Source organism: Stylophora pistillata, chromosome 5 (assembly GCF_964205215.1).
Source record: "Stylophora pistillata chromosome 5, jaStyPist1.2, whole genome shotgun sequence".
Taxonomy (NCBI): domain Eukaryota; kingdom Metazoa; phylum Cnidaria; class Anthozoa; order Scleractinia; family Pocilloporidae; genus Stylophora; species Stylophora pistillata.
The window spans coordinates 12,576,971-12,601,129 of NC_142523.1; the positions used below are offsets into that span (position 1 = coordinate 12,576,971).

At 39.2% G+C, this 24,159-nt stretch overlaps 1 protein-coding gene across 6 annotated transcripts; it reads right to left on the reverse strand.

Annotated features, from left to right (window-relative positions):
• Positions 1-861: 861 nt before the first annotated feature.
• LOC111339420 (adhesion G protein-coupled receptor G4) lies at positions 862-19,919 on the reverse strand. Of its 6 annotated transcripts, XM_088760597.1 has the most exons (19): positions 19,772-19,845; positions 18,447-18,502; positions 17,801-18,075; positions 15,716-15,805; positions 14,832-15,101; positions 12,447-12,938; positions 11,539-11,697; positions 10,813-11,421; positions 10,411-10,662; positions 8,917-9,029; positions 8,302-8,366; positions 7,649-7,821; positions 7,088-7,323; positions 6,629-6,775; positions 6,109-6,203; positions 5,159-5,673; positions 4,308-4,536; positions 3,723-4,052; positions 862-3,380 (listed from the first exon to the last, which is right to left on the reverse strand). In XM_088760597.1, exons 3-19 carry the CDS (start codon positions 17,874-17,876, stop codon positions 2,825-2,827), a joined length of 4,407 nt encoding a protein of 1,468 aa, XP_088616723.1. In that variant the 5' UTR covers positions 17,877-18,075; positions 18,447-18,502; positions 19,772-19,845; the 3' UTR covers positions 862-2,824. The 6 variants fall into 6 exon arrangements, with proteins under 6 accessions (XP_088616723.1, XP_088616721.1, XP_088616722.1 ...); XM_088760595.1 differs by lacking the exon at positions 18,447-18,502 and having other exon boundaries at positions 19,772-19,919; XM_088760596.1 differs by lacking the exons at positions 18,447-18,502; positions 19,772-19,845 and adding an exon at positions 18,295-18,440.
• Positions 19,920-24,159: the final 4,240 nt, after the last annotated feature.

A 24,159-nucleotide genomic window follows, 5' to 3' on the forward strand; every position in this document is an offset into this window, starting at 1 on the left:
GTTTCGCTTCGCAGACGACACAAATTTTGGTGATTTCACGTTGTTGTTTTGCAAAGAACGGCTAAGAAATGTACAAAGTTTTAATACCCATGTGCTGGGCTATTGTTCTGCCAATTAGATCTATCGTTTTTCCATGTTCTCGTTGCCGTAGTCGTCGGGGTTTGCTTAAAGTCCTACTAGTAAATTGGCCACTGTAAAGAGTTTCAAAGCTGACGTTTCGCGCGTTAGCCCGTCAGCTTTATAACCCTTTACGGTGGCCAATTTACATTATCAACCCAATTGATAAGACCAAAATTACTTTTCGAAAGACGGAGCTGAGCCAAAGCTGTCAAGCCATCTGCCAATGTGTACCATGTCCGACATTTCTTAGACTCTCTTCAGCTTTTATTTCCAATTCGAGAGTTCGTGCAGATTTGAAATCCATAACAAATCATTACAGTATAATTTCGTTCCATTTACCCTACTGGCAGAGGCGTTTATTTGTTAACTTCCCCTACGGTCCACGTAAAAATGAAGTCCTCTGCGCTCGGCCTGTTAAATCTTCTTCGAGCATGCGCGGCCTGTTGCTTAGAAACAAATTAGTTCCCGGTAGTACTCGGCTGATTGTGGGCTCACACTTAGTCTTGCGATATAGCTAGATAGGATGCGTGCGCATAAAAACGTGTTTAAAGCAAGTTCTGACCGGTTTTGCAAATCAGATTATCCACAAACTTGGATAATTCCCAGGCGCATGCTCGAAAAAGATTTAACAGGCCGAGCGCAGAGGACTTTATTTTTACGTGGACCGTAGGGGAAGTTAACAAATAAACGCCTCTGCCAGCAGGGTACGTTCCATTTCGATCGAGATAGACCTTTAGGAGCTCAGATGAAAACTGTATATTTCAAAGAATATATAATAAATTCTGAAAATAATGGAAATTCAAGACTTACAGGCGATGGAATTAGCTTTGGAGTAACAGTCAGTCAGTAAATTTATCGTGTCAAATCTTCTAACTAACCACAAGTGGTCTGCTAATCGGGGACACTTAAAATTACCCATAAATCTAAAGATACTAAGATACTTAGTACAAGTGTATAAATATAGAACAGGTGTATAAATATATAGATTAAAATGAAATTTTTACAATAAGTTAAATTGCCTATACTTCTAAAATTAATTGATACTTGACAATTATCATAAAATAACAATTAAGCTCCCGTTGATTAAGAATTACAAAGGTGACAGTTAATGCAGCTGCCATCAGTGATTGATGTAGCCAGATCCTTCCTCCTGAGATTTGCTTTAAATGTTGATGGCCCTGTTCTTACTCGATAGTTTTGACGAAAGGAACGGCCCAAAGTATCTTGGTAACGAGAAAAAGGGATTTTCAAAAGAGACAAGGACTATAGACTATAGCTGGAAAATAAAAACAGAACTTGATGACTTTAACTAAAGCTTTTCGATATTTGGGCTTTCAGTTTGGGTAAATTAAGTTTCAATATCAAGATCACTTTTCGTTACATCTATTTAAGGAATGATTTTCGTTTTTTTCAAAATCAATGAGGAGCATTTTCACAGTCATGTAGACACTCGCGTTAGGTGCAGTATTCAGTGGATGTGGGTAAAATTGTGGGATTTCCTCGTATTTTTTCCGTTGCTTCTGAAAGGAAGATTTTCCTGAGGAATGGTTTGTAACTTTTGAAGGGAACGTAACATTTTGGGTCATTGAAGAACAACGAAATGTTGTTGCTAATTTTGGAAGGTTATTACTTCCGAAACCTTGAACACAGTATTTAGAATTCAGTCCTTTTTAGTACCTTCCCTAGAATAATTTTAAAATCTTAATTTTTCGATCACTTTTCGGTACCACATGTAAGGACACGATTTAGAATTAAAGGACGTTTAATTGCACCATGACAAATGAAGACCCCTCCGTTCCTTCTAAAAACCATGTGATCCGACCCCCCTTAAATCCTCCAAACTCACCCTTCTCCCCTCCCCTATGATAAATACTGAATTGTCCCTGACACAAATTGTCCGTGTGACAGTTCTAGGATATAGGGAAATCGGATAATAAATTAATATAAACAAACATTGAAATGTGATTCAACAATGATATAAGGTTTCTAGCATTGCATACTTAAGGCCAGTTCATCCCATTTTGAGAGAATGTCTATGCATCGATCATTGATTATCTATCATGTGTACCCCTATTCAAGAAGCCTCTTCGTATACATTAAAAAAAACACCCTATACATACTCCTCTCAAATGAATAAAGAAAAAGAACAGGGCTGAACTATAAATAGCGGCTACACCAACCTCGTTCCAGGATCTCTCTTCTTCTCGCTTTCTTCTCTCGCTCCAGGGGCGGCAAGATGAAAGACCCTGGGAACGAGGTTGCGGCTACACTTTCATTTTGAGTTCTTTTTGCAACGAGTAAGAACTAATTAATAATAATAATTAACCTTTTTCCAATTTACCCCCTCGCAAAAGTGAGAATTAATCTGTACATGTGCCCTTTTTGTCCCAGCTGGGACATAGGCCCACAAAGACATCCCGCGACAGAGTCCCAGTTCTTTTGGGGCATAAGATACACCTATCTAAAAGTAGCCCTCGCCCGTGCCATGGCTCTAAGTCTGGGTGAGCCGAAGAATGGGAGGACGACCAACGGTGGTTATAGCTGTCAGAGAAACAGCTTTTGTTTTCTTTGCCTGACCTACTCTATCAGAGGCTAAGTTTCCTCTGGCAAGGTAATCTGAAGAAAAGGAAATTGTTGATCTTTCGAATTGTCCTTGTTAACAGAAAATCGTTTAATTTAAGTTCCTCTGACCAAGTATATTAGCTCAAACTTGAGCAGGTATTACATCGAGAGGTGAACTGAACGACTGTGGAGATCCACGAACCACAGAAGTAACTGTCTCCTTCTTAGGTGATCCATTCGTTGGCAATAACAAAGATGGTTCATAAACCAAAAACCTTTCCTGGGCATTCGACCTAGGGTATCCTGTTTGAGAATCGGTCTCCGTAGGCCGGAAATTCAACCCTTTGCCGAGGAAGAACCACTTCCATTGACTACGTACCTCTTGGTGTCGTAAACAGTGAAAGTAGAAAATCAAAAACCCTTGAAGTGAGTTGAATATGCAAAACAGGTAGTCAAAGATCAACTGTGCACTTGAAACAGCCAGGGCTCCAAAGCCCCATGTGAGTCCCAAGAGAAGTAAAATTGCGATGGAGGTGCGCGCTCTTTGGTGCGACGTGGATTTTTTCTCCGCAGAGATCAGAGCACCAGAATGATTAAGCGCACGAATAGCCAGGATGAAAACAATGAAGTTTATGAGGATTACAAGAAGAATGGGAGCAAATTGTGCAGCTTGGAAGGGAACACCAAAAAGTACACACCTGCGCAAAAATTAAAAAAGAGAAATCAGGTTAATATAATTATTTAACAATTAATTATTAATCCATAGGCAACTAAATCATCTGAGGGCGGATCCAAAACTTTTGACAGGAGGTCCAAATGCTGATTAAGACAAAAGAAGTTGGTTCTTTTAAATCAAAGCTTAAATAAGCTAAAGGATATTTCAAGACGAAGATAATTTAAAATTGTTACGGCCGAGTTGTAATGTGCGATGTTACCGCCACTGACTTTGCATTATTGCAAAAAATTCATAGGTGTCGGGTTATGCCCGATTGATGCATAAATAACTTGAGGCTACGGAGAGTGAAAGCACCATTACTTACACATCTTTGTTGCCATAGTAACTTGTTGCAGCGGAGATTGTGACGATCACTGCAATAGCTGGCACTCCCCAGGCCACCGCAGACGCCTTAAGCATGAATTTGGATTGGTATGTGGCCATCACTTGCACAAAAGACATGTACATGTTATAGCCCTCTACTCCCATCCACATCACGGTCGTCAGAGCGAAATAGTGGAGAAAAACTGCTACAATACGACAACCAACCATATTCTCTGTCTGCGCTGCGCCCGCGATAAACACGATCAGAAGCAGCATGAGTGACACACACAAGCTCATCAAGATGGGCTGTTGGTTAGTCTTACGTAAATTCCTGTGGAAGAGTAGGGTAGAATCCAGTATGTGCATTTAAATTTCGATCATACAACTAAAGACGTTTTATTTCTTAGCTGCGAAAATGTAAAAAAATTATTTGAGGAAATCAAAGTAACAGCAAATTCCGTAGAATCTATCAAGCTTCCTCGAGAGAGTCTGGACTCTAACGCGAGCGATGAGTTTACTATTTTCTCTCGCAAGTCTCGCTCGGAGAGTTATTGGAACTAATCAAATATGTGATTGCAGCACAAACCTGAACAACGCGTACGTCATCAATGTGAATGTAAGTCCGATCAATGAAATTGCACAACCCACGTAAGAAATGATTGACAGAGCCATGGCGTGTTCCTCAGCGTGCTTCTTAGGACCACCAGCAGAAAAGAGGACTGCAAAGTTCGTCATGTGATCACAGTGACACATAACTCGGCCTGCCTCGATCTTCACTTGTCTACAGCCTCGATCTGACCAGTTGCCCAGTCCCCCTGGAAAGACAGGTGCAGGGAAATAGTTAATTTATTATATAAGCCACTCTTGAATATTGTCTTTGAAAAGCCTCCTTTGGGGAAAGTCAATAAAGTAAGTATGTACGTATGTATGTAATATTTTTTGAGTTTTTCACTTTTATCAACCACCACTTGTCACTTAGGCATCGGAAATCTACGGGTGAAAGATTCAAGGTGAAGGGTTCCAGGTAAAAGGCTGATAAACCAAAAGGAGAGGAACTTTGAGTTCACGATAGTTTTGTCATTTAAAATTCATCTCAGCTTGGCGTATGCAGATATTTTCGACGGGGGTTCTCCACACGCGTTCTTCTCGCATTCAGAAGTGGGGTGGGGGAGTAGTCAGGCTATGTACAGGGGAGGGTTAGTGCAACCTACAACCCACCTCTCTCGGCTACGCCCTTCGTTTACATGCTTGAGCTCAAATGAAAACCAGCAATGACTTCTGTTGAAACCTTCTACTTACAGAACATTATGAATAAAATTGCTTAAATCTTTGGGTTTCACCGTGCTGATCAAAGACACATATAAACTTTGTCAAGGATAAAGAAAAAAAAAATGAAAAGCTGAAACGTTAGAAAGGAAAGCAAGTAAACTTTCTTACCCATGGCATCAAAATCCCAAAATACACATAGAAACTCTCCGTTGGTCGCGTCAATTTCAACTGCAGGCTCAAAAACCAGTTCAACAGGTCTGGTAAGGTTTTCAATGGTCATATCCTTTACGCTACTGGAAATAACTCGACTCACAAGCGAAGAATTCTCTTGTCCACTTTCTTCATCAACCGGCAAAACCGGTTGGAAAAATTTGTCATTCTGGTAAATCACAAAACCAATCTTCACTGCTTTTCCGGAAGGAGCCTTGCTCTCAAAAATCACTTCCGGTAACGAGATTGACGTTTGGACGTCGGCCATCGGAAGTTCGTCACTAACCATGCTGTCAGAAGTCAGTTTGTCCGCGTCAGCGGCGGGTGGTTTGACAGCTAGAGACATGCCTGTAAAAGAGCTTGGGTCCACACGATTTGATTGGATGGCAACACTTGGAGCGATAAGACGCCGGGAGTTTTTGCCTTCTGAGAGAGGAAGATTTCTGGCCACTTTGTCCAACGCTCGAATGAACCTTACATAATTGACAAAGAGGAAGAAAAAGAAGAGAAAGTCAACCTCAAGAAAACAAGGAAAGTAAAGGGGGCGGATCCAATATTTTTTTTGATGGAGGGGGGGGGGGGAGATATATAAACTTTGATATCAAAAATACGGAATTTTGTTTTGTTGCTGTTGTTGTTTTCCTTTTTTCAATTAGAGCTAAACTAAGAAAAGCGACATCTATAGAAACGTAAATCTTAAATATTTCAAATTGAGTACAAATATGCGATTCCGTTGGTTTTAGGAAAGTACTAAGAAAGGGAAAATGGAAGTAGGGAAAATTGTTTGGGGTGTGCGCACTGAATAGGTTTTCTTGGCGTGGTTACCACCATCCGCCAACCAAACTTTCCCAACAGTAAAACACCCAAACTGTGAGTCCGATCTTCAAACGTCTAAAGGATGAACCTACTTGGCGGAAGCTTTACTGGTTCGTTGACTCTCTTGTAAATCTTTCTTTTTCATTTTCATCACATTGTCGATAACTTCGACCACGTCCTGGGCGGTCTTAAAAAGAAAAATATAAAATCCTTACAAAGTACTTCACTTGAAATACTAATGATTTGTCCTTAGATATATTGGATAGTAGGACTTTTCAAGCGCCTTACTCATGGGGCTTCTGTGGCGCATCGGTTTCTCTCCCAGAGTTCCCCGCGGTGCGCTAACAGCAACTTATTTTCACTGAGTTTTTTTTTGACTCGCGCGACGGAATTTTCCGAAAAGAGAGACTACTCGTAGTCAAAGAACAACGCGAAAAATGTATGAATATCAATGTTAGAGTGAAATGGTGAAAAGATATACAGAGAAGGAATTCATCAGGTATAGTAGTACCGCCCCAGTGTGGACGTTGCCGACATTTTATCGGATGGAAGCGTCCTATATCGGACGGTTCTGTCTGACTTTGGAGAATATCTTCTGATCGTGTTTTTTACCTCATTTAGTGAATCATCCAGTAACACAATGCTATCTATGACGTCAGCGATGAGCACCGCGTCGGCTTCGTTCATGTCGTCTGGCTCTGACGTTAAAACTTTCACTTCTTTAGTTACCTTGGCAACGTTCTGTTTGTCGACTTTTGTCTGGGGATATCGGACAACATTAAGAATAGTTTATTCACAGACTTTCTTACTCTAAAACAATGGTGTTTTGACGATGGTGCACAATTCTTCAAATGACTGAAAGCAAAGATGTCTTTGTAAGAGAAGGAAAGGTTACCAATTTAATCGACGTGTTAATTTTTTTTGCGAGCAGCATGTTGGTAGGCGAGGGGGAGGGGGCGAATTTCTCTATCTGAACACTCTAGCACGGTCCACAGAACGAGTTTTAAAGATAGCATTCATTTTATTTCGAAGTTAGAATAACGCGACAGATGAATTAAGTAAGTGACCTACCTTTGCGATATCGTTAAGTTTATTTGTTCTGGCAGACTTATATTTGCAAAGGCTCACATCCGGGCTCTTCCACACACCACCAGTCAAAAAATTCCCGCCACATGAGCGCGTGGCATTGGCCTCGGGCGGACCATACGGGCATTTTACACGGGACGACGTTCCACCAATCACAGTTAACTGCCACTCAAATATCCCCCTAACTGATTTTTTGCCGGTTTCTTTCGGCAGGCAATGAGCTGTGAAATAAAGGAATTCACACTTTATTAGTATGGTATCATTGTTTCTAGAGATTTTCAGATTATGTTGTGGCCAGCGAATAGTGGATGTAACACCGAAAAAGTTTGCACACCGATTAATAGTAAACATCCAATAGAAACTGAAGGAAACGACTAAAATTATCCTGTCTTTTATAGCAGCAACAACTTGCCTTCTAAGATTCTTACAGTTTCAAGTAAAGGGTGGTAACGCTGGGTCAATCGCCTAATACTCACTTACACTCTTTTTAGCCACGCAATAGTTATTCGAACGTATTGGCAGTCTTTATTGTCACGCATTACTTACTTGCACTCCTTATGGTAACGCTGTTACGTGAGACCTTCAAGGGTTTCAGTATGTTACCCATAGCACTCTCATCAGTCAGCAACGACTGAAGTCTGTTGTAGTAAGGAGCGATATCTTCATTCTTGGCTGGGCTGTAAATCACCAGGTCCACCCCCACTTTCTTAAACGAGTCCCTGTACGTTGAAAGAGAACAGCCTGTCACTTTTGAAGAAGTGAAAGAAGTTGTTCTTATTACAGAATGGAGGGTCAAAATTGATAATTTTTTGAAGAGACAAACATCCGTAGAACAGAAATAAAACATAGAGAAAACAGTTGAGCTTGGGCGCGAGTGACCAGAGAAAATTTACAGGATATCAAACGTCCTAACCACTAGCAAAAGATTCAAAGCCTCGATGCAGCTTCCTTGAGATCTGATTGCAAATTCTCCCTTCCTACTGGTGGACATTTTCCATAGTGTCAGTTTTGGGGATTTGCCTATATCTCAGCTAGTCTAATGACAACACATAGTTATAGTTTAAATTATTTATTTCCTTATTGTTGTACTCATTATCATAATTTGTGACAAAGGAAATTTTAAATATATCTAAACCCAAGGAGAAATTTGAACAATGAAACATAAGTTAGTTCAAGTAAGAGGAAAAAAACAGCCTCACCTGAATTTCACAAGTTTGACTTTATATTTCCACGCAGGGTTTCCACTATCGAGGTAGTTGTCCAGCTAGAACAGAGAAAGAACGAGCCAAAATAAATAAATAAATAAATGACGTGTACAAAAGAGGAATGAAATAAGTAAGACCAGGCAAGGAAAACCTTTAATCTTTACTCTTTTAAAAATTTATATCTATCGCTATCCAATATATGTCCGATGTAGAAATATCCAAAACACGATTAAGATTAACTAATTAATTAAATAACTAAGCTGTTAAAATCAGAATAAAAACTAGGACTAATAAAACCTTTCAATAAAAACTTACTGACTAAAACCTTCAGTTAAGTCCTCGATATTTAAGTCCCTTCCTGTTTCCTGCCTTTGCGGTGAATTCTACATTGCGCCACAAGAACAAACAACGGCTGCAAACAAGACTAAATTCCTGCATCGTTTCTTTCTTTTTTCAAACCATCCCGATTTAAAATTAAGATGTCTTAGTCAGAAATATCTGAGACCAAGAAATTCCCCACATGGAGATTAAATCTCTTATTAAAGCCTGCCCTCAGATTTAAATAATCTAGAGCAAAGGTACTCTTCCGATTACGTTTTATCAACTTACGTTTCTTTCAATTGCAATCTGCATGTCTGAATAGCTCGAGCTTCTCGGATCCTGTAAGTCATTCTTGAAATTTTTATTCACGATTCGAAATGAAACTCTTGATGTAAAAGTATCTGGGAAAAAAAGTACAAATAAAAAAAAAAAAAAAGAAAAGAAAAAAAGTTATCACCTTCCAGAAAAAAAAAAAAACCACGATAACACAAGCGTTACAGTTTATCATCATAGGCATCAGAAATGTCGTTACCATTAACATCATCGAAATTAAATAACTACTATTATTACATCGTACGCAGCATCTGTGGGCAAGATGAAGCGAATCTTTTGTTCTGATTGGCTACCCGAGCGGGCAAGATGGGCCCATCTTGCTCACTCGGGATTGCCCGCATTGATCGCGCGCATGACAAAAAAAAACAAAAAAAAACAAAACAAAAACAATAGAATTAGAACTAAGTTCGTAACTATTGGACAATTTCGGCGATCGAAACGCAAAAAGCGGCAGAAGATAGTCAAAACAAAGAAAACAGAAGCGACTCTCGTGTGGTTGTAATGCTACAAACACGGTTGGCTTTCTTTCCCGGCTCTCGAAGTAGACGAGTTATTCTTAATTCTTAATAGAGCGAAATCTTTTTGCTATAAAATGAATCCTATATTAACCAAGCTTGTTTGGTCAAGATAGCTGGATATTAGCCTCGTTCCTTTTTCGTATTTTTGTGGACCTCTGACTTCGTCCAGGTTCAGAAAAATTCGGAAAAAGAACTCGGCCAAAATCCAGCCATCTTGCCCTCACGCTTGGGTTATAACCCATTTAAATCATCACAACTTCGATACAACCAAGAAAATTGTGATGCTGAAGCGCTTCTTTTCCTTGTCGCTTGCTTCAGTTCTTCTGTCTGAGGCGTTTATTCTACGATGTTCTAAGAAGAGCTCTCCAGTTGGTTGGTTGATGTAAAACCCCGCCAAGGGCAGTTGCATTTTTCCACCTGGCGGCTCCACCCCTCTAGGTCTCAAAAACGTCTCTAAAAGTTCTCTATTATCTTTCTCATCGTCACCGACTCTACTGTCGCTGTAATCATCGTTAATTTTCGTTATCGTCGTTGCCGATGTCAGAAGTCGGTTTCTTCATCGTCATTGCTCGTTATCGTCGTCACTGTCGTCGTTATCGTTGTGGCTCCATGTCGTTATCATTGTCGCTCTCATCGACACCGTTCGATTTCCTTATCTTCGTCATAATTATCATAGTTATCGTAACATTTCGGTGTCACCGTCGTCATCGTCATCGTTTTTATCATCACCATCGGTCATCTTCGGTGTAATTGTAAATGTTCGTTACCGTCGTTTTGATGGTTGTAATCATCGTCTTTGTCTTTTCGTGAGCCTCGACGCTGACTACTACGTCATTACTGTCCTACAAGACGTCATCACAAAGGCAAGCTCTACTCCACTACCATTACCAAACTGAATGTTTAAGTGACGTAAATGTGAGAGGAAACTCACCTTCCATAGTAACCAAAGCCGGTGCAGTGGAACTGCTTGTCAAATACGTCGAGAAGCGGCAGAAATAGTCACCCTGATCGTCATTATCAAAACTGTCAATCTTTAGATGGCTACTCGATTGTCCAACTGGCATTCCGTTCTTAAACCACGTGACGCTCAAAGGCAAAGGACTGGAAGCGTTACACTTTAAAATGACTTCAGCGCCTCTCTTCACAGTCTGAGGGTTTGGGGACAAGCTAATAATCGGTGGACCTGTGAGCATAAAAGGAATATGAGCATAAAATGATAAACTAACAAAAAAGAGCGAGAGTAAGAATCAAATCCATACATAATATTACAATCCAATCACGTAACGAAAACACACGGTGGTATCTTATTCATACCGAAAAAGGCTTGACTTACCAATACACTGCGAGTATATCCTTGCCACATTTGCTAGATCATGAGGATCAGAAGAACATTCCATTTGTAATATCTCACTTGAGTTCAGCCGGTTTAGCAAGTCGAATAAAGGCAGTAAGCACTTTTCACTTGGGCAAGAATCCCGTCCCTTGGGTGAAGAAACATTCTTTGGACATTCCCTGGTGGCATCATCATAAAGAGCTCGAATTTCTTTACAATTATCGCGTGAAATGAATTTGATACTGGCAGTGTTTTCAGTTTTTCCCCACTGATCGCTGTCTGTGACGCGAATTTTTATTTCAAACTCGTCGCCATTTTCAAATTTAAACTCGTCCGTGACTTCTATTCCCCCAGTCAGACGGTGAACACAGAAATAACTCAATGGCCCAATGGTTCCGGCACCTTCACAAAAGTCGTCAATGTCACGCCGTTTCCGCTTTGACTCTCTGCGTGACAGCTGTTGTTGTGTGACATCCTCCATGTAAAACAACAACGGTTGAACCAAAGACTCCAAGCGCCCCGTGACAGTAACATTCGTGACAAGAGTTTCAGATTCGATGTCATAAGGTAGGTAAACGACTTGGTCACTAAGCTGTAATGGATTTGTGTCTGTTGAAGAGAAAATAACTTAATACAATATATGACGCTGACTTAAACAAAAACACAAAAAGGAAAGAACTAGAAAATGAGCCCTTAATATTGAACTTTTTTTGTTCAATATCATACCTGAGCAATTGGATTCACTTGTTATTCCTGTTTTTCCAAATGTCTGTTTCCTTCCTGGACACTTTTTGCATGACCTTTGACCTTGCTTGTTCTGATAAGTGTCAGACGGACAACGGACACATAAACTACCGGGAACGAATTTAAAACCAGGCAGGCATCCTATACAAAGAAAGAAAGAAAAATAAAAACAATACAAAACAAAAAATCTCGGCTTAGATTCGAAATAAGCCCACTCTATCACAAATTGATACCACGCGTTGACCGCTGTCATGAGCCGGAAGATTGAAGATATTAATTACGAAAAACTTAAAGAAAAAAAAACCCAATATGTACAGGTTTGTTTGATTTTTTCTAAAGCTGACGGTTGGAGGTCGTTTTCTCGAGTCTCGTCGTCGATTCCCCGGGAAGACCTCTTTGGTGAGAGGGGTAGGAGGGGGGAGGGGGGAAGGAGCGCAGGCTTATTTCTAGACAGCGGATGGTAAGAGGTTTGGTCAAAGAAATAAAGTAGTCAAACGTCTACGCATGTACGGCAATCGAAACTATCAGTGTCTTACAGGTGTGCCTGAAATGGTGCTTTAGGCTTTTCAAACTCACGAACCAGTAACTCACGACGTTTTATAAAGGGAAAGACGTTTTCGATAGGGCCTAAAACAAATGGTAAATCAATAGAATACCCGTACTCAAGTAAAATTTTATATTAAAGTTTTTCTTTTCCCTACGTCTATTTGCTTTTTCAGCTTTCTGTAAACATTTTAATTCATTTCTGTGAATTTTGCTTAGAAACGGTTTCTATGCAATTTCCTTTACAATTTTGCGCGGGAACTTGGCGCGCGGCCTACCAAAACTAATTCATTTGCGCATACCTCACGTTTGACCGCTGTGTCGGTTAGAGGTCGTTGACAACTTACCACATTTGGTGCTGTTAATCTGTATTGAGCCCACGCCACAGCAGGGCGGTGGTATATCCCCACCACAACATGATGTCTTATTTGATATCGTCGATAAATTGTATTTGGAGTGAGTCACACTTCCTTCCTTTATTTTTGGAGTATTTGCGTCTAAAAATTGCTTGTAGTTAGATAGAGTGTTGATACAGTTTGTAAGCTTTTGGGAAACTTCATCGTCTGGTACACTTGTAGATGCTGTAAATATCAGTGGTATTTTAAAATAAACACTTTCCACTCCAGGAGGAGAGTTCAGTATGTCCTTCCGAGAGACTTCTACACTTCTGCACGCGGAGAGAGATGACATAATCCCGGACACTCCGCTGAAAAGAAGTGAAAACGTACTCTTGGTGCTACTTATGGTGCCACTTGTAAGACCTCCCTGGATTTGATAGTAAAATATGACGTCGACCTCGTAACATCTTTTAACTTCATAGTTAGCAGTCAGTGAAGCATCTGAAACAACAAAAAACGTAGAATTTGGTTCAAAATGACCAACTGCAACATACAACAAATGCTCCCGTTCTTTCTTTACCGACTGAGGGGGGGGGGAGATTTTTTCGGGGGGGGGGGGCGCATGGTGTTCAGAAAGAACGGAGGGGGAGGGGGAAAGTCGTTCCTAAAATAATTGAAAAAGGAGAAATTGTAGAAATTTGACTACTAATGAGGGGACGATTAGAATACTACAGAGCCTGATGAGGGAATGAGGAAAATTTCATTGAAGCGCAACCAAAGTCTTCTGTACCCCCCCCCCCCCTCTCTCGGCGAAAAGTAATGACCGGTTCCTTAGGGAATTGTGCTGGATTGACCAGTTTCTTTAGCAGCTGTTTTTATTTCAAAGAGGGCGTGTTTCACGCAAGAATTCCATAGCTAGCCATCATAAAAAGTAGTACCTAGAAAAACCGGAAATTTTGTTTTTTAATTAACCTGAGCTTTTCTAATGTATGGAAGAGAGAAAATTCCAATAATATAGTTTCAAATAAAGTTGAAATTCTTCAGTTTGTTTCACATGAATAAAGGATAAATAGTTGAATAGACATAGACAGAATATAGTCAAAGAATCTTACACATCGCCTAAAAACATGATTGAATTACATTTAGTGCGTGAAAGAAATTGCATTAACTGTTCAGCTTTGATCCTTTAGTTTCTGACTGAGTGACCATTTTTCTTAACAGTGATACTGCTGGATCATTCATTAAGATCATTAGAATAAAATATTGAAAACAAAATTGATCACCAACCAATGGAGCTTTCATTTTTAAACGAATTCTTCTCGTTAGCACATCAGGAAATGTGTAGAGAAGAAGAGCGGTGAAGAATGTGGGTAAGGTTTAAAGTGCCTATGAAGTAAAACTTTTTTTTGCATAATTTTGTAGCTTATTATGTCCTTATTAAGGAACGACAAATGAAATTTCAAGAAAAGAAATTTAAATCGGCTTTTTGGTGGCTCGAAGTCCCTAAATTAGACGTTATCGGTGTCTCTGGAAACTGAGAACGAGTTTGGCTCTGATGACGCAGTTGGTGGTTCTGGCGCTTTGTTTAAGCTTTTGTTTGTCGTCTTCAGAACCACCAACTACGTCACTTCCTTTGTAAGATGAGATTTGACCGCGCGCAAAATGGACCCATTTCAGATTGCAAAATCCAAACTTTGAGGTTCAAAAAATAATACAAGAAAGTACTACTGGTCGGTCAAAATCGCATAGCTGTGTTCATCAAGACATAAGCAAACAAACAGGGCAAAAAATGTTTTACTTCATAGGCACTTTAAGGGTTAAATATGGCAGTATTCATCATTGCTATACATAGCTCGTTATCCTATCTCTTAAAACTACATTGATTATCACATCATTTGCATGGACGAGTTAAGTTATCAACTCACGCACGAGGACCTGATCGGAAACGAGTGAAATGAGGCCATCAATGGCATATTGTGAGCGTTCGTAGTGGACATTATTGGTCATCGAGTTCGAACGACTTGGAATTCACCTTGCTAAGGAAAATCTACAACACACCATTCTGGTATCTCACACAAGAAATATTACGAGCGTTAGCTACGAAGAAAACCTTCCCGTGAAAAGTGACACAAGTCGAACATTAGAAAATCTACAACACACCATTCTGGTATCTCACAAGAAATATTACGAGCGTTAGCTACGAAGAAAACCTTCCCGTGAAAAGTGACACAAGTCGAACATTAGAAAATCTACAACACACCATTCTGGTATCTCACACAAAAAATATTACGAGCGTTAGCTACGAAGAAAACCTTCCCGTGAAAAGTGACGCAAGTCGAACATTAGAAAAGAACTACGAACCGACACTTGTAACATCACGAGTTTATCACTTACTAACAATTCCGTACACGTCTTGTGCCCAGCTCCCACCAATTCCGTTCACACATCGGGTCGAAGTTCCGTACTTTTTGTAGGTCACATGAGCCAGCGGTCCTGACCAGCACTCTCCACCATATTGCACTCCAAAAATTAAGTATCCAGCACTCTTTGCGGCCTGCGCGCACTTCTGAATTGCATTGCTCTGATCAGACCTCCAGTCACCAAGCATTTCTGGCATGGCTCGAGTACGATTGTCTTGAAAGCATCCAAGGCGGAAAAAGTTGACTGCCGGAAACAGACATAGCGATTTTCAAAGCATTCGCTCGACAACTGGCGATCTTCTAAATTTATAGGAATGCAATGCGTAAAGCAATCTATTTGCCTTAGCAGACAGACTGTGTTTTTCTTTCTTCAATTCTACTTGGGTTAATCTTGTATCAGCGGACTTTTTTTTTCTATTTTAAAAAGCGCTAAGAGGTAAGTTAATAACTGAGAACAAAGTGCTGCCTTTGTAATAATATCTGCAAATGGTTAGACTTTCTAGTCTTCTCGGATAGGGACGATAAATGGAGGTCCCGTCTCACAAGCCCTTGTATGTGTAAAAGAATTTGTGAGACGTTAAAGAACCCACACACTGTTCGAAAAGAGTAGGGCACCTAGTGCCCGGTGTTGTGGTCTATCTTTGTGTAGTGTCTATCAAATTGATGGGGGGTACTGCGCCTTTGAATGTTGTATAGAAAGGGCGCAATATAAATAAGGAATTCATTCTAGTTTTCTTTTCCATTTCGACGCAAAAAAAAAAAGAAAAACTAAGAGAGGCAGGAATTTGAGAAAGGAATTTGGCTTCACAAGTAAGGTAACAGGAAGTGTATTTTCTATGCTACCATTATAGCACTTACTCAAAGAAAAAGCGCTATAATCCTTGCCAGTGATCACGCTTAGGTATCTTGCTGATACAGATGTCCTTTCTTTCAGGTAAGCAGAGGCACCTGATAAAAACTTAAGAGCTGCTTTTACATCATACACATCATACAATACAACCATTTCAGCAATGTTTGCTTTAAAAACAGCTAATGGATTATGCGTCTCAATTTCAGCTGGCACTGCACGATTTATTCTCCGAGAATAACAACAAAAACACAGACAACACAAGCATTTAAAGCAGTTTGAGATCGGACATGCTTAAACCACTTTGATGTTTCGAATAATAAGTGTCAAAGATGTTTATATAAGGGGACTGAAATTCTGTTATGAACAACGTATTGGCTCCCATAGCTTCTAGGACACACCATAAACTAAAGCTTTAATAGCACGAAATCACGGTTGTGCGCGTGCGCGGCGTGATAACAAGAATTTGAGTCCAACTTTTCGTTTTAAGGTTGGGAGTGGGGTGGGTCAGGCTATTTTTTATATTTTTTTCAGTGGATGTTTGATGGCTTTGATTTCCATTCCTTCTTCATTCAAAGCTCCTCCATCTGTAAGATGGTTATATTCTCGTTCAGGGATTTTACTTCCATCCAACCTGCAAGGAACTGTATTTATGAGCCCTTTTCCCACTACCCCGCTTTCTGTTACCCAACAAACAACAAAAAAAAAAATACTGAAACAGTAGCTGCAAAGATTGTTTCACTCTTAATTCAAGAAGTCCTTGTTTATGGTAGCTGTGGTAACAAAAACAGCACAGGAGCATTCAATATTACTTCGAGTTTTTCTGCTCAATATAAATGTTTACTTTTTGTTAGATAAGCAGTTGAGACGCCCTGAGAGGAAGGTGAGGATGCCCATGACGTCATCACTCTATTGAAGATGTGCCACAATGTCTACTCGGAAGTAAATTAATCAGAGCAATAAATTCATATTGCTCTCATTCCTTACATTAAAGTGAGAACTAAAATATTTTGTCAGCTACCGTGTACATGTTTCATAATTTGAAAAGCATTTTGGCCTACAAAAATGTTAAAAATGTTATAATGAATTAGATTACGACATTGCCAAACACTAATTTACAATGGTGCAATTTGTAATTTGGGACATTAATTTAAATGTGTTTTCGATATGCTCCATCTGCATGGTTTTTTTTTCAATTTATGTATTTATGAAAGTCAATTCTAGAATATTCATTGTTTTTGTCTTTTGTCTCTAAAGTTGAGAGTGACCGACCCGTCAATTCAGACAAGCGGCTCCATTGAATTCTAGGAAGTTTAAGATTTACCGCATTTGCGAAAAGTGAATCGTCACGTAGAGATTATACAAGTTTCGCTACTCCTACTGACAGATTTTGAGGAGTAACTATCAATCGATCGAACGAAATATTGCGTACCGTCACGTACGCTGATCGAACAACAAAGTTGAACAGCATAGTCACAAGCACGTGATACTAAAATTTCACAATATACTTACACTAGAGATATTTCGTCGATAACAGTATAGATTGCAATTTTTTCTGTGCAGAGGACTGAAACAACTAACTAACCCATCCGCCAATTACGACTGAAATTTCTGCCATAACTTTTTGGTCAAACATTTCATGATATTTGCATGAACACAAGTATTTGTTTACATCACGCGCATGTAATCATTCCTAAATTAAAGAAGCCCGAAGAGTTAACGGGAATCAGAGCGGCTCTTGAAGACAAAAACATGTAAAGAGAAGAATTCGTTCCCTGTATCATTAATGACTAATCTTATACAAGCCTTTTCATGTCAAGAACCAATACAGAGTATTGCAAACTACAGAAGTGAAAACAAACAGCGATAACGTTCGCGAATGCTATCGCTGCAACATGATGTATTTACGCGAACAAGTTCCGTTTTCCGATTTATGACTTCTGGAAACAACTACTGGAGAAATCTTTCGTAACATTTGAGCAATGTAGTCATTTCTTTCACGGTAAAACAAACTCTCCCCTGGCGGGGGGGGATACATTTGTCGAACAATATCAAATGCTCATGTTCGTACTAGTACATCAATAAATTTTACTAACCTGAGGTCGATCGAGTTTGAATGAAGAAGAGCGCTAACAAAGTTGAAGACAGCACAAATGTCCTTTTATCGTACATCCTCTGTTTCCTGGTTATGCGATTCGGTGAGCGGTAAAGAATATTCAAGTTTCGACCCTCCTCTCCTTGAAACGTTCTTAATATTGCGGTTTTTCCAGTCCACTTTTGGTCGAAAAGCTTGACTGAACACGCTTCAGACACTCTTCGTCGCGACTTAAAGATGTCTTCTTCTCTCTATGCAGATTATCTGTAGACAATTCTAGATCAAAAAAGCTACGTTAGTAATTGCAGGCGAACTTGAGACAAAAGCATACCTCTTGACCCGCCGAGACAAGACCAACTCGAAGCGATTCGATAAGGAATTTTCTGTTTTCATAACGCGAGGGATCTGGACACTAAGAATTGCATGACTAAGTTTTAGTTGCGTGCAGAAAGTTTGAAATCTTACAAGATCTAGAAAGTAAAGCCATCCTCTCACCTCATTGTCAAAATCGATAGTTTAAACATTTTACAGTAATCAATAATCTCTTCAGAATAACAGCGTCATCGAAAAGGAAACTTCTAGACCACTTTCAGCACTAATCGCATCTTTAAAAAAAGTAGCATTTTGTTCTGCACAGGGGAACTTACGTCAGTGTGGTAAACATAGGAATGTTTACGAAGGTTTCGACGCACATGTTTTCTTTCTATAAGAGGCAAATATTCAAAAAATAGATCTATTAAAACCCCCCTAATAAAGAAGCCTGTCAAATTCCAGAAATTCTCGCTTAAACGAAAAAAAACAAAATTAAAGTTGAGTGATGTTTCAGGGTTTCATGCTTCAGAAGAAATTGGCGTTAGGAAAAGGCTAGAAGCTCTCGTAAAAATCGGTTTATCACAACTACTTGGTATGTTTGACTAATCACTTCAAAATATTGTAAAAGATTTGGGGGATTAACTCCAAAAAGCGAACGAAAATGTCTTTTTTGGGAACTTTTAAACCGGAAACGGAAATTAAAACCATATTTGGCAACAACCAACAGTTTGTCATGTAAGTTATTTCAAAGGCCCTTGTAGAGGGAATCTAAATCCACATTATATTAGGTGTGTTTTCTCTACTTTTTTAAGGCTATTTAAATAGAATTTAAATTTGAATCTCGGAGATTAAGTTTTAACTTTTTTTAACAGTTTTATATCAGTCATAAATATATGGCGTCATGCGTGACATCTCGTCGAAGTTTTGTTTTGATCACACCCAACAACGAAGTGGGGCAGATACGCGATATTGCCCTTGTTGTAGATGATAACATGTAGTTTATTGTTTTGGGATCAGATTATTATTTATATGCTTTATCTTTACTCTATCAAGAAAGAAAACGATAAGAGCGAATTGAGAGGGAAAAAATGATCACAGGACGGTCGATGAAATGAAAGTTTGCTTGCTTCTACGAATGACATCAGTCAAGCCGTTTAGAGAGACTAGGAACTTTCGAGATTGATAATAATTTTGGTTTTGATTGTATAATTTTGGTTGTTGTATAATTTTGGTTAGACTGTAAACAAAATTGGTTTCGGTCGTTCACACATAAGTCGACGATGAGAACTTCGAAAATATTTTTCTTGGAGCGATTAATTTGCGAAGAATCAAGACTGAATACTTTAGGCATCCATTAGTCAAAAAGTACAGATCTTAATTGAAACTAAATATGGAAGGAAATACGAAAACTGTCAGAATGAACAAAACATTTCAGAATTCTTATGAACGAGTTTTTTTTTTGTTTTTTTTTATCTCCGAACGAACCGAGAACTCTTGAACAGAACACAAGGAAAATACCGCAAAGAAAATTAAAGCAATTCATCAATTCACCAAAGTTAACCCGCGCTCGGGAAAACTTATTACCTTTTCAGTAAAACTCATTATAAAAGCTGTGAACCACCGTTACCTCAATTAAAATTTCTGGTCTTGGACAACATACCTTTTATTATCCAGCGATGGTAACTTCCTCAAGCTGCTGTGATATCTGAAACCTTTGAGAAACCTTGACTCTTTAACTGAAAAGTGAAACCAAATAATTTATATAGATATGGGTAAACCTGGCAGCTGCTTCGAACAAAGTGCACGTGAAACACATGTGCGAACTGTCAGACCATTTAAGGACTGACCGACAAACGTCATAATGTATATTTAGAGGCAAGCGACAAAAAAGTTTGCCGAGAAAATTTCTTTCTATGAAAAACCATCGGGCAAATGTCCAGCTTGAAAATAAAGCCACGAGTTCTGAGCAAACAGAATAATCAATCGTTTTAATTGTGAAAACACGAGCAAAAGTAATTACTAGCGTTTAGTTTTTCCAATGGCAAGTTTTAAGTTGTTGAAATGTCAATACCATTCTCTTCCACCATCAGTTGACGTATTTCCGCGTCAAATTTGTCAGCGGTTATTCTCATCCGGATTTTCCTTCTCAGACAGCAGTTAAGCAAGTAAGAAGCAGTACGGTTTTGGTTTTCAAAATCTTCGGTTATCATGCATTTATTTCATCTGTATCTTTAACATTTGGTTTCGGGCTATATGAATGAAACGGAGAGTTTTTGGTTACCGTGTTTTTAAGTTTCGTTTTGTTCGTTTGGTTTTTTTTTTATCTGATTGACGTTCGCTTTTTATGAATTAATAATGCAAGTTATGATATCTCTGTCATCGATTCTTATTGGCATGATTTTCTTTCCTCAATTTTTTCGATTTTAGCCAGATTTTCCTGAAGCCTCATTTGACCGAGGATGGAAAGTTCCAGAGTAAGATGATTCAATTTCCCTCGCTCATTGCAAGTGACCCGGGTTGGAACATGAAATAATCATATTCGAGACAGGTGGTAACTTTTGCAAAGCTAGGAAATAAACAGATATCATTTATCTTTTATCGTCATTGATAATAAATATAGCGTCAAAGCTTTGAAATTTTGCCAGTATCTTAAACTGCTGGGATATCTCCCAACCGTTTTACGCCATCAGTCAAGTTAGCGTGAAACAACGTCGTATATTACTAGCTTTACATCCTCCTTCAATGATTCCTGAAAAATGTCATGAATTAAAAGCACTTTGGCTGGGTCTTATAAAACATCAGGAGCGCGAGAACTTACTCTACTTACCAGAAAGTATTTTCCCATCGGAATTCGACGCGTGCTCCATACCTTCAGCTTATTAACGAACCGGACTGAAAGTTGGAAAGGTCCACCTGCTATTTGCATGAAAAATTAATTTCTTTTGCGATTTTCTTTGTCCTGTCCAACCCCCAGATACAATATTTGAGCCGGGCTCAGTCATAATTACCTTATTTTTACCTATTTTTGCGGAATTTAATTTTTGCGATTGTCAAAAAATTGCGAAATTAAAGACCCGACTAAAAAAGTTTTCGCGAAAATTAACCACGCGAAATGTAATACCCCGCTATTGAATTCTTCAATGCTAACTACATAGTCATCTTATCCGTGTTCTCTATTCAAGTTTCGTCATGCAAGCTCTCTTCTTCTGAATCAATATCATTTTCTTGCTGCAGTTCTTGTGAGATAACCTCGATGCAGTCGTCAAATAATCCAACGGCAAATCTGGTTCCTTGTAATGGAACATGTGAAACTGTCTTCAGTTTCGTTTTGTCGACATGGTTTTGTTCGATAAGTGTCATTGTAAACTATTGTTATGGAAAATTAAAATTCGTTGTGCAAATTTTGAGACAGACTGTTTCTTATTGCAGATCAGTATTTTTACAATTTTCGCGAAATTTAGTTCCTTTGAACATCCATTTGGCAGAATTGCTAAATTAAAGCTAGTCTCGCGAAGCACGCCTTCTTCGCACAGTAAGGTACCAGGTATACATGCGTGTTTACGAGGAGGAAACAGGAATTGAAACCGTAGGTGTCTCTTACACTTGGCCCTGACGATCATTTGGGGGGCATTCGTCGTTTGATCTGATTATCTAAGATTACGGCGATTTCCCTTTTCTCCGAGATTTGAAAAATTTCAAACAAAACAAAAATAAATCAACAATAATTGATAACGAAAACAACAAAATAACTATAGAAATGGCCGGTCTGGAGTATTTTTGCAAGATTTCGGACGGTAGAGATAGGCTCTCTAATGGATATTTGAGGAAGGCTACGGAAACCTCCACGAGAATATGAATGGCGAAAACTAATTGACTGCATGAAGTAAAACAAAGATCTTCGATGGCATTTCCGTCAAAGGAATGGGTTTAACAGCTTACATTGATGTAAGCTCCCTGTCTGGTCTGAAGTTGTCGCACACAAAGTGCAAAGTGAATAACAAGAGAAGGTGTGGAGGGGAAGTGAGAGTCATTGTTGCAAAATTCGCCCTTTGAGCTGAACAACCGGATCGTCCCCTTTATTTTCAGTAAATTAGAAGTAGCCGCACTGAGAACAAAGGTGCACCAACTGTAGGATAACTGGAGTAGTTTGTTATTTGTCTTTTGCCAGAGACCTAACTCTCAGTACGACGTAATGTCCGATTTACCACGAAAACACCAACTGTGTTCCCAGCGCCGTCTCTTCAGGGAATCGGAAACCCACCACTTTGTCGAGAGCAATGTCACGTTTTCATATGAAATCTTTTATTTAAGTTTATCAAGCTCTTAATTTGCGACTATATTAAAACTTAAGTAATCACAACAGCCTGTCAAAAGAGGGGAATAGAAAGCTAATAGAGTATGTAAGGCAAAAACTATCTAAAGCGCGGGAAAACACGTGTGACAAAGTCGTGACTTGTTTTAGTTTTTGCATTTGATTGGTTAAGAGAATGGCGTGAGTTTTCTGGACCAATCACAGAGCAAAGTAAAGCACAGCCAATGCAATGTCGGATTACTATCGACCTTAAATTGAGAATTGCGCACGCTCTAATTGTTTTGATTTTTTTTTTTTTTTTTGCTTGTTTGGTGTCTTTCTTTTTATTACTCTCCAATAAATCGAAAATTATCTGAACAGCCCGAAAACGACTAAAAATACTGTGATGAATCACAAGAAATGATTTAGGTGTTACTTTCATACAAATCGAGATGAATTTGACTAGAAAAAGTCGGGTAGAGGTTTTTCACTTCATCTTGATCATGAAGCTGGTCTGATGAGTTTCCAGAACTCTTACCTCAAAATTGGATAACAGTTTCCAGAGAATTCCTGCGAGCATTATCATAAAAAAACTGGAATCTTTCTTGCTTCTCAATAACAAAACTTTTAAATCAGAATCCCACGGTTTTTGTATATTTTTTTAGGGGAAAGCTAAGAGCGGCTACATTTTCCGGCGTTCTGTTAACTGAAGACGTTTCATTTACGTTTTTGTTGGATCACTGACGCGCTTTTTGCGGCGAGAAGTACGTGCTTCTGAGTCTGGGGCAGATCCAGGGGGGGTTCGGGTGGTTCAGTCAAAATGCTGAAATCATGTTTCCGAAGACCTAATTTTCAAAATCTCTTGGGAGAGCATACCCTCGAACAATTCTCCGAACCCCCACTTGACTTAATCCTGGATCTGCCCCTGTGAGTGACACCGGCGTCATCAAAGTGAAATAATAATAATGAATAAAAAAGAAGCAAACACAATGACTGGTAACCCAGTAGTTTACAATGTGGGCTGTATTAAGAAGAGGTCTTAACCAATTGCTTAAAAATCCCCGTCGGCAGGAGACGAGCAGTGAGCTATTTACAGAGCGCAGCCAAGGACTTGAACTAGAGGCAACCCAGAACAAATCCAGTGAGTGGAAGGGTGAAGGACTTGAACGTGGGCCACAGGATTTCAAGTCCAGCACCCTAACCACTCGGCCACGCTGCCTCCACGAATGAAAATGTAAGACCGTTAGCTCACGAATAGAAGCCAAAACAATTTTTGTTCCGAATTTGAGAATAAGGGCTGAATTTTTCCTAGTTGCCGACGCGCAAATTAGATAAAAGCCCGACATATTTCGGTTTGGAATTTCTTAAACAAAAAGGATAGCTATGTCAACATTGTGTGTGTGTGTTTTTCGTCGCAAATTAAAACAGGCGGTAACTGCTGTCGAAGCGATAACTCTGCACTTTGTTTACCTAGAATATATTGAATTTTTATAAAGCGCACATACATTATTACAAGAGTGAGAGTCTCCTCTTTAGAGATTGGAGTCTGTGGAGCGTACAATCTCAATGCTTTTAACAGACCTCAACTTTAAGTTACTGTTCTACGATGACAGATACAAAAAAAACAATTTTATGCATCATTTATTGTTATTACGGACTATAAGCAGTCAGGACGGCAACGCCACGGAAGACGTCGATTAAAAAATGAGTTTCTACTTTTAGTTAGAATTTCGAAAATGGCTGCATATGTTTACCGT

What these genes read in the sequence shown, in the direction of transcription:
- LOC111339420 (XM_088760595.1), bottom strand. Translation starts at nt 17,876, where the DNA reads ATGTACGATAAAAGGACATTTGTGCTGTCTTCAACTTTGTTAGCGCTC. An exon ending in GATTAACAGCACCAAATGTG is followed by an intron (nt 11,698 to 12,446) that starts GTAAGTTGTCAA and finishes TTCTTTGTATAG; the next exon opens with GATGCCTGCCTGGTTTTAAA. An exon ending in GTCAAACTTGTGAAATTCAG is followed by an intron (nt 7,822 to 8,301) that starts GTGAGGCTGTTT and finishes TTCAACGTACAG; the next exon opens with GGACTCGTTTAAGAAAGTGG.